The 10,968-nt window shown below is 43.1% G+C and overlaps 1 protein-coding gene across 1 annotated transcript in view; it reads left to right on the top strand.

The window, feature by feature from the left end:
* Positions 1-10,968, top strand: part of wwp2 (WW domain containing E3 ubiquitin protein ligase 2) — a 28,326-nt gene continuing 17,358 nt past the window's right edge. Inside the window, exons 1-8 of the mRNA XM_030774069.1 lie at positions 1-37; positions 1,138-1,218; positions 1,912-2,068; positions 2,636-2,757; positions 3,241-3,378; positions 7,800-7,881; positions 9,702-9,859; positions 10,456-10,678. Coding sequence (XP_030629929.1) covers positions 1,149-1,218; positions 1,912-2,068; positions 2,636-2,757; positions 3,241-3,378; positions 7,800-7,881; positions 9,702-9,859; positions 10,456-10,678 — 950 coding nt within the window. The 5' untranslated portion in view covers positions 1-37; positions 1,138-1,148. The remainder of the gene's footprint in view (positions 38-1,137; positions 1,219-1,911; positions 2,069-2,635; positions 2,758-3,240; positions 3,379-7,799; positions 7,882-9,701; positions 9,860-10,455; positions 10,679-10,968) is intronic.

The raw sequence follows: 10,968 nt of genomic DNA, 5'->3' as shown, positions 1-10,968 counted from the left end.
GAGATAGCTTTTACCAGAAGATCACGGCAAAGCAAAGGTATGAATAAACCGTTTGTCTCCTCTGTCATTAAGATGTGCGGATAATAGACTGCAAATTACGTAAAGTGTCACATGGCATATTATCCAGGGACATTTGGGAGGTGACATGTCTTTGAGAATACCTTAAATAAAGCATTTCTAGCTAATCTCAGTAGGCTAATAATATTCTGCTAGGTTAGCTAGCTAGGTAGCTTCCGTGTTTGTTGTCCTCTCTATGGGCATTTAACCTGGGCACACACAGCGGCTCTTTGGTTACATTGTATAGGGTGTGCTTAAAGGCTCTTTGATTAGCTTGCAACATTTGGGTGGTACGCTAACTGTAATTAATAACTTCTATGACAGCTGCTACCTTTGTCTCTTTTATTAGCAAACGTTCGCCCGATTGCTAACATTAAGCCTACGATTTGTATCGGAGGTATCTTCTGCATATGTCTCCTTTATTTGTTTTTATGAGTGGATCAGTTATGTTGGATATACTGTGCAACACCCGCTAATGGAACTATGTATATAGTAGCATTACTGCATCAAAGCTATTCGGATTCTTAAACACATTAGTAAATGTTTAGGATTTCATTTGAAACCTAAAATATTGTGCTTTAGTACACTGCAACTAACTTATCTTGAAAACATTACAGTAAACGTGTTATACATTTGTGTCGCTGGCCCCACCTGGAAGCAATTAGAGCACTGAAGGCTGCATCACTTTAACCAACGGATTAAATCAGTGTATTATGAAAAGCCACTAAAATGACTCTTGTAAACCAAAGGCATTCTTTGTTCTTTGAAGTAAGAGAATATGCGTAAAACTCGCCATGCAGTTGGAGCCACGGGGAGTGAGGCAATGTTCCGGGCGACATAAATTTTCAACGGTTTTCAGAGGAACTGAGATCTTCTACAGAAGCTGTTATGATTCAGTTAATAAACAGCATAACCCTGCTACAGTAGTTTTCTTTTCTCAGTTTGAACTCTGCTCAGTTGAGCTGTTTGAGATCAACAAAAGCGAAAGGGTAATGAAAGGTTGTAAAATGTTTTCTGCTGTATGAGTCTTCACAGTTGTGTGTGTGTATGTGTGTTTGTTTGTTTGTTTGTTTGTTTCAGGCTGTGATGTCATGGCAGCTGCCAGTGTGACCAGACCTGGCAGTGTCCAGACCACAGAGAAATCTCAGTTAACCTTGAAAGGTAGAGATAATCATCATCACCTTCACTCTCCTCCATCGTCCCTCCCTCCTCCCCCCACCCACCTCTTTCCAGCCCGTTCTTTCTACCTCACCCTTTCTCTTCCTCATCACAGTGTTTGAAATGATTTGCCATTGTCTCATCTCAGTTCTTAAAATGATAACTGTCTCACTCTGCTGTCCGCAGTTTTTGTGGTATTCTAGCCTTTGTTTTTGCATGTTGTCCTTGTGTCAGCTAGAGGGCGATGTTTGCTTTGAATTTGCCTATCAACTGTATCTGTTGAGGATGGGAAACAAAACATCTGGCTGCAGTCCAATGGAAAGTCCCAGTATTATGTTGTCTAATAAGACTTTTTGCTTTAAGTGGGCGTATTTGACCTAGTTAACAGATGGATGCTAAGCTTAACAGGTTAACAAGCCAGCTAACTCTACTGATTCATTTTTTTCCAGTATGTTTAGTGTTTAGCAAAATAGAATAAACAGGAGATATGTTTCAGCCAGAAACATTAGTTGTGTAAATAATGGGGCATTGTTTTCTCGTCCTGTAGTCCTCTGTGTTAGAACATATTAGCGACTCACTATTTCTGCTTGTGGCTGCTGTCAGGTTTCTTACTGTTGAGGTAACCTCTGTGGTGTGTTGACTTTTCTTTTTTTTTTTTTTTTAATTCATTCTGTTGTGTTTTATCATTTTCCTCAGTGGTGTCAGCGAAGCCCCAGTCACCCAAGTTACCCAACCGCCATGCTCGTCTCAGTTCCTTTGTGGAGGTCACTGCAGATGGCCTCACCAGCGAGACCAAGAAAACGGGCAAACGCACTGGGCACCTCGAGCTCCAGTGGAACGAGGACCTCACTCTGTGAGCTTCCCTCAACTCGCTAACCCCTCTCTTCCTGTTGTTTTCAGTTTGTTTGTTAACGGGTCAATTTTAATCACCGCATGACTGATTTACTACGGGTTGTTTTGTGTCAGTTTTCTGTGCTGATTAATATAGTTAAAAAACCTTTTTATAATGTACTTCTGAGAGACTTCGTCTGTAGCTTGCATTTGCACAAGAGAGAATTTCAGAGCGATTCCGCGGGCCACAGGGAACAAATGGGACAGATTCCTTTTGGGGGGAGCGAAAAAAGAAACCCACTCATTTAGTCTTTAGGAACAATTACAAACAGGCCCAGTATATGTTCACTGCTGTCTTACTCTTGAGCAAGACAGCTAACCCCAAGGTCACTCCAGATGTGTGTGTGAGTGTGTGTGTGTGTATGTGTGTGACCTCTGACGTAGATAGTAATTAATATAAGTCACTCTAAAGAAGAGCTTTAGCTAAATCAACATAATTGTAATATGTTTGTGGTTTGTACGACTTGAGTCTGAAGGATTACGCGTTTAGCGCGCGCTTTATTCAGCACTGTTAACGTTGTTATAACAGGAACGTGACACCCCAGAGTCGGCTTGACCTGAAACTGTGGAGTTGCCATACTCTGAGGAAAGAGCTGCTGGGGAGCGCTACCATCGACCTGCTGGACACGCTGCGTACCCACGATGGAAAGAGTAAGAGTGCTCGCAGACGACAGACTTGTTGTGCCACATTAATGGTTAAAGTCAACCAGAAAGCTTCTCTCTTCCCGTGAAAACCACTATGCTTAGTCAAAGAGTCTCAGCTTCAGAAACCATGTACATAATCATGACTCATATCTTTTGGGGGGGGGTTAGCGGAACACAAAAAAAAAAAAAACGGTTCTGCATAAACGCGGATAGATATTTTGGACTCATGCCGGAAAGTTCCAGTAGCCCAGTTAATGAGAGTTTTGGGTTGCCTGCCTGTAATGTGAGAGATAATTTTACTCCTAGAATTACTTGGCGGTTTCATAGCGGTAAGATCATGTATCGCTCTCGCTTCACTCCTCTATATTAATATCGCTTTTCTTTTTTATACTCTCTCTTTATTTTCTCTCTCTTTTGCTCTTTCTCTGTGCTGTGTTTTGTTTCTCTCTCTCTCTCTCTCTCTCTCTCGCTCTCTCCCTCCCCCTCTAGTGGAGAATCTGCCGCTCAGTCTGGTCCTGCAGACAGAGAACAAAGGCTCAGTTGTAGCAGGAGGAGAACTGAACGTCTGTCTGGATGGCCTGGTTGTTGATCTGGGATCCTTGCCCAATAGCAGTACAGCAACAGACAGTGAGTCCCGCCTTGCTATGCATGAACACACACACACACATACACACGCACTCTTGGCAAGACACAAACTTGTCAGAAACTTATGTACAGACACAATCACTCACAATGTATTTGTGTGACTTCCATGAACAAATTCATTGGATCGGGCTTCGGCGAAAATTCACATAAACCAACACCATTCATCTTCAAATTCATCTTACAGGACTCTACTGTTATCTGTGAGAGCTTTTTGGGGCTGTCTACAGTATGTTTGTGCCTCTCAACTCCACCTAAAATAAGTGTAGGGAGGGGTGGTGTGATGTGGTGACGGGGGTGGGGGGAGAGAGGATGGAAAAAGCCGGAGTTTTTCTACTCTGTGGTCGGGCAGAGAGGAGGGCCCCGTGCCACGGGCTGGCAAGAACAGCATGCTGGGATGTGTGTGTGTGTGTGTGTGTGTGCGTATAGGTTGTGACATAAGATAGCGGTCAGAGATTTTAACCAAACTGCGCATTTATTGCCGTGAACAAGCCTCAAAAGTTAAAACCAGAAGTCCTGTGCGTTTTTATTTTTAAATACTGAAAAAAGGAGTTCGTTTTGGTTGATAAGACACATATTGGTTGGCCTCAGAGGAGAGAGCTGAGCTCCTCCAAATATTATTTTAATGAGTGGATAGTTCAAAAGGCTAGTGATAGGATTTTATGGGGAGAGAGACCAAGAGAGAATGACAGCAATATATGAGACTGTCAGACGAAGGTTAACATGTTACGTGTTGCGTTAGTTTTCTGTATGTTCTTTCAGTTCGTTAAGTCTCTCAAAGTTATTACAACACAGGAAGGGGAGTTACAAACTAAAAAAAAAAACACAAAACGAAAAAAACTGAAGATCAACCGAAGATTCGTTGCAGACCTTTGGATTGAAAACAAGCTCGTATAGACTCAAAGCATGCTCGTTTGTGACCAATTTGTTTGAATTGCCTCATTATCTGTGCTCCAGGAAAGCCAAGCGCAATTTGTAAATTAACAAACGAATTCAATTAGTCGTGTAGGCCTGGTTTCTCATTTAACTTTTTTTCTCTTTTTTTTTTTGGGTTGTCAGTGTAGATCTCACATGCTATCTCTGAGGCAATGTTTGTGTCTGTTTTCCATATGGTCAAACAACATTATTGTCAGTGTGGATTTTATTGATTATATCATGAAATCCCATCCAGATATTTGGTATCATTTATATAGAAAATTACTTTTTGCCAGAAAAGTAAATTAAAACCATGATGATTTGAGTTCATTGCAGAATGTCTCACTTCTTTACATACAGAGATACATTTTTCTAAACTTTTCCTTTTTGTTGCTTGAGTATTATTTGACACTGAAGCCACTTCTTAGCATGGCTGTCAGTGTGTAGGTTAGTCTCTGATTGATTAAAGGGGAAACAAAAGCTTCCAAGTTCGTATTTGACTTCTGTGTACCATAGACCACCTTTACTAATTCACGCTTTCTGCTTTCATTCACTGAGGGTCGGCAGTGACCGACTGATTAATTGCAGACTGCGTTTGATAGCATGTGTAAATGTCTCTCCTCATGGTTGGTCACTCGTGTGTGTGCGTGCGCGCGCGCCAGTGCACAGATGCACGAAGACTAATATTGTTTTATGAATGATGAATAGTCCTCTTCACACTTCTTGTTCAATTTAACCTTGCTTTTTTCCTTTCTTTACCCACTGTCTCACCCATATGCGTGCGTGCACACACACACACACACACACACACACACTCACAAGCGCAACCATCCTTACATGATCTGGAGTGCTTATGTGTAATTGGTTTCAAACAATTGGCCCCTGTGATCAGACTTTGCTGGGGGAGGGGGAGAGGGAAGGTCTCTTACTCTGGTGGTGGGGGTCTGAGATGGGGGTGTGGGGTGTGTGTGTGTGCGGAGGGCGGTGTTTGGGGAGGTGGGAGTGTAAAACAGCATTGAACATTGAATTTGAACTTGCCTCTGTGTGAGGGGGGTGAATAACGGTTTTGAGTTTACCCTCTCTGGGGGAGTTCGGAGGTGTGTTCGTGTGTGTGCGTTTATGTGGATGTGTGTGTGTATGTACATTCTGAGGCAGTGGTGTACATAAAGGCTGGAGTGTGAGTGTGTGTGTGTGTGTGTGTGTGTGTGTGTGCACGCGTGCGTCCTGTGTCAGGGGAAGGTGTGTTAAGGCCTTCTGTGTGCTTTCTGAAGGCAGCTCTGTTAGTTTAATATTTTTCCCTCATTTCCCGCCTGGCAGGTTTTCTGACACGCTGACACACACGTGTATACACTCACATACACACATAAACAGATCTTTGTCCAGCTGTAGAACTCAGGAAAGCAGAACTTTGCCAAACTGCAAAAGATACACACACACACACTCACATTTATTGATTAGTACAGACCACACATAGGTCACCAATCACACCATCTCTCACTTAGTCTCACATTTAGTACTTACACAACGCCTAGCTTTAACAGGTCTGTCCATGAATACACACACACACACACACAGAGAGGGTAATATTCCTTTATGGATGTGTTTCCTGATTGATAAGAGTTTGTTTATTGTTAGTGTTAAGCTGTCTGTAAGAGGGAGTTGTTGCCTCATTCTAACTGAATTTGTGGAGCACATGAACAAAAAGGCTTTTACCACACACTCAGCCTCAGAGCCTCAGCTACAGGGGAATGCAAAACGCATAGGGAGAGTTAGCTTCAGAAATAATGAATTTCATTTGTAATCTGCTCTGCTTTTGAGATTTTATGAACAACTCAAGTCACACGACATGTCACTCTGTTCTCCACCTGACAGATAAATTTACTTGTATTTTTTTTTTCTTGCTACCTTTTTTTTTTTTTTTAAATTGACCTCCCCATTCTTTCAAATATGCACTACGGTTATATTTCCCAGAGGTTGTTCCTCATTCCTGTAAGAAGTACTTCTCAGAGTCTTATTTTTTATTTTTTTATTTTTTTTTTATAACCCAGCCTTGACTGTCTGATCTAACAGGTCAACTTAACATCTTTCGCAGTTGTGCCGGTGCTGCTCTAGAGGGTAAAAATCCATTGTTGAGGGTCGAAGGATCTTTGTGGCTGACACGGTGGGGTAGCACTGTCGCCTCACAGCAAGAAGGTCTTGGGTTGGATTCCCAGCCAGGGTCCTATCTGTGTGGAGTTTGTATGTTCTCCCCGTGTCTGCTTGGGTTTCCTCCCACAGTCCAACGACATGCAGTCTAGGTGAACTGGAGATGCTAAATTGCCCCCGGGTCTGGCAACCTGTCCAGGGTGTTTCACCGCCTTTCGCCCTATGAGCGCTGTGATAGGCTCTAGCACCCAGATAACGAGCGAGAGAGGATCTTAGTGAAAGTGAATGAAGAGACGTCGCTCTGAGCAAGAGAGGACCTTAGTGAAAGTGAATGAAGAGACGTCGCTCTGAGTGAGAGAGGATCTTAGTGAAAGTGAATGAAGAGACGTCGCTCTGAGCCAAATAAGACCGATGTCGTCTTTCTGCATTTACACAAAGCACGGGTCAGTTTCAAAATGAATCGAACAGGCTTACAACTCCAGTCCCAGAACAGGAGTTTTCTCTGAGTTGTCCAGTTCTTACAAGCAGAAAACTCCTGCTGTAAATTGGCCTCTGTCCTGCTCTGTCCCCTTTTATATTTATATATATATATATAATTTTTTTTGATCAACTGCAGTGAGTAGCGCTACACAGTAACATCCTCTGAGACAAGACGTATTAAAGTACCTCGTCTGTCTCTCCTCCTGCCACACTGGCCTCTTTCATACGTCGTAAAAGTCGACGTGTTCGCTCCGCAACTGTGGACGGATTGTTTGGGACGCTGGCTACCTGTTTACACAAGGCAAGCGACATGAGTAATCCGGACAGGCGCACAGGTTTTTTGGGGGGGGGGGAAAAACCCCATCACATCTTACAGCTAAAATCAGTCGTCTGTGCACTTGGTTTTTTAAATCAGTCATGTCGTATGACTGTGTGGCTGTTGGTTTTTTGTGTGTTTTGAGAAAAGTCTGCCGTACAGAGGCTTGTGTGTGTGTGTGTGTGTGTGTGTGTCTCTCTCTCATTATGAGAAGTGTGCTTTACGACTGTGGTTGTAGTCTTGGGTGGGATTGTGTAAAACTGTAGTTTCTGACCGCAGTCACAATATTATACAGTGAGAATTGTGTGTGAGGCCTGCGTAAGACAATGACTTTTTATGAGGGTGTTACACAGTGATTTTCTAGCCTCCTGTGTTCTCCACAACTAAGATTTCTTCCAACCAGATTCACGTTTCAAAAGTGAATCTATCTTTTTTCCCATTATTATTATTATTACTATTACTACTACCAGTCCTGGCTCACAGTTGGCCCAGACTTGTGAGATGACTTCACTGTGATTGGTTAACGCTGGTTTCCTGTTTGGCTGTGCAGAGATGCTGGAGTCTGACAGACCTAACCTGCGCAGGACTCAGAGCGAGGAGACGCCCAGCACGACCAGTGGCACTCGTGGCAGGTACGCGTGCACACACTCACACACAGTCTGTTGCTCTGTCACTATCTCCCTTTACTGAGTCTTCTCTCTCCATTTTATACACTGTGTCCCTCCTTTTTCTCTTACTCACACACTCTCTCTCTCTCCCTATCTCTCTCTCACAAACACACACACACACTCGCATATACCGCACAAGGAAGTGCAAATATACAGGCTGTCCCTGATGCATAGCAAAAGCAATGTTAGTAACTGGATGACTGAAATGGCCATTGCTGAGTCTAGGCCATGTCAGTGATCCAACACAGAGGTTCCCAAATCAAACATGATGCAGCCAGCTAGTTTCCCCATTTATAACTATCTTGTGTGTGTGTGTGTGTGTGTGTGTGTGTGTTAAGTATGTCCCAGTGTTTTCTGATAATCCAGTTATGGAGTGCTCTCTTATACACACATAACTAATTCATCACCAGTCCATGGGACCCAGACACAAACCCTGAACCGCTGAAACGAAAAATCTTTCAACGACTTCATCCATCTGTATCTTCAAAAGAGAGAGAGAGAGAATTGACAGTGAGAGAGGGAGAGAGAAGCAGAAGCAAGGGAGAACATGAGCAGAGAGGTGTAGATTGAGGCAGAAAAAGCGAGAGCTAGAAGTAGAAAGAGTTTTCTGTGCTTTTGTTTTTATTTAACTCTGTATCAGCAGTCTCCCATGACGACCAGCGCGAAGACCCCCCACGCCAGTGGGAAAAGAACTATCCGGTGTTTTTGCATGCGTTTTTCTTTTGTCCCCACTTCAGCCAATGCAGCTGGAGCTTTAATACCTCCTCTCTGTTCTTTCCCTTGTTTCCGACAGAGACAAGGTTACCCACAGTAAAACAACGGCGGGAAAAAAAAGGGAGATGAATTTAGATAAAAGACTTATTTCTAATAAGGTTTCTGTTGATAACCGTCCAAGTTTGGACTCAGCATTCTGAAATGCAGGGGATGGAAGTCCATGTTTTCACTCTATAAATGTGAAATGTCGGAGAGAAATTCTATTTTTAGGGTTAGGAAAATATGAGTGTGTTTTGAGAGGAAACGTAACTTTCAGTGACACCTCTTTGTGTGTGTGTGTGTGTGTGTGTGTGTGCGCGCGCGTGCATCTAGCTCTGAGTAGTGAATTCATACTGAGTTGACAGAGCTTGTGTATAAACTACCGTTGTGGACATATAAGCAAACAGTGATTTTTACTTTATAGTATCAGAGGCCCTTGGACAGTTGTTTTATAGCTGTGAAAAAATATTCTCTCATATGTATGTGTCATATATAGCAATAATATTTTAAATAACATAGGATTTTTTTTATAAATAGGTAAAATAAGATAAGATATTGAAATACAGTCGCAATTGAATATCGCTCTGTTGATATTCTCTAACCCTTGTCCTTAGTCACTCAAATATTTTTGTTGTCGTTGTTTTTATTTGTGAGCTAAGTGGATTCTGTGGGTTTTGTAGGCACAGGACCAGGATTGTCATGAAGAAAAATGTTCTGCCAAATTCTTATGTTCACTTCAAAAAACTTGAGAAAACTACAGAGTGATTCAAAGCCATTATGAGGGCTCGAGAAATCTCGTGATCTAGTAGTAGATTATTGTATATCCTACCTATGTGCCAAAAACATAAAAATCTTGAAAAAAACCTCAACGGACTAGCAATGTATATTTCTGTAACATGTGTGAAGCTGATTCCCAGTATGGTTCACTGTGTGTATGAAGTGTACTGTATATTTACTGTATATGTTTTAAACGTATATGTATATACATGTTTGTATACTGATACCCATCATGCCTCACTGTGTGTGAGCAGGAGTCACCGGCACTCTGCGGGAGGTTCTCGGGGGACTTCCCCGGGGGTGTCAAGAGGAGGTTCTCTGACTAACGGAGAACTGAACGGAGAACAGATCCAAGGAGCTTCCGCTCGTCACCGCGCCTCCAAGAGTTCCCACAGTAGCCCAGGCATCACAGGTCTGAACGCACGCACCCAAATACACACCACAACTACTTATACATCATTAATCTGACTTCACAGTTACTTGCGCATATAGTCTAACACAACAGCACACATTACCATTTCATTTGTTCATTCATTTGTTCTTTGTTCATTTGACAAATGCTCTTATCCAAAACAACTTACAAACATCTTACAAGACACAACCACTTACAAGATCCACAGCGGTCTGTAATACTCGTATTTGAAAGCTTGATAGACATGATCCCGGCATAATGAGTCTATTACATGAATATGCATACAGCTGACACCGACATTAGAATGCTCTTATGTCGGACAGCCTCACACACACACACACACACGCACGCATATTTAATCAATCTGCACACCAAACAACTCCATACGCACATCACACACACCCACACACAGATGTCCACTGTCATGTACCAACAGACAGATGAGGAGATGATCAGTGTTATTAGTGTTTTCAGTGACACACCACATGCTTCTCATCCGCTCCCCTCTAATAACTCTTCAAAACAGATGTTGAGCCGCGTGGGCGTCAGCACTGATAAGCATTGTCAACGTCTCTCTTCTCTTTCCCGGACTGCAGATAAAAGCGAGCTAACGGCTAACGGCCTGGAGAACGGCCGCGGCGGACTGACACGCCAAACACCTCCTCCCTCTTCCCCGTCACTCAGGTCTAATGCCCCCAACAGCACCCCCGCCGCAGGTCAGGAGAGCGCTGCCACGCCCCCACCTGCAGAAACCGCCCCCTCCAATTCTGAGCAACCCACCTCTGCCACAGAGCCTATCACGGAGTCCCTGCCTGCTGGGTATGCATGTGTGAGAGCAGAGATGTGGAGCGATGATTGTATAGAGATGTGTTTGCTTGGTTTTTGCTCTCAGACCTCTAGTATAAAACCATATATGTGTATGTGTAAAAATAAAAATTGAAGCTCAGGCTTGTGTAGGTATTTTTGATAGTGAACGAGTGGGTTGGTGTATGAAGATGTATCCTGTGTCTGCTATCCAGATTTGAAAACCCATGGTTCTCTCAGCTCTGCTGTTAGGAGCTGCTTTAAACACAGACATTCTCTCTCTCTCTCTCTCTGTGTTTCGGTCA

Source organism: Chanos chanos, chromosome 1 (genome assembly GCF_902362185.1).
Source record: "Chanos chanos chromosome 1, fChaCha1.1, whole genome shotgun sequence".
Lineage (NCBI taxonomy): Eukaryota > Metazoa > Chordata > Actinopteri > Gonorynchiformes > Chanidae > Chanos > Chanos chanos.
Note: the sequence above shows the minus strand (reverse complement) of the source record. Positions and strands in the feature narration are given on the sequence as shown.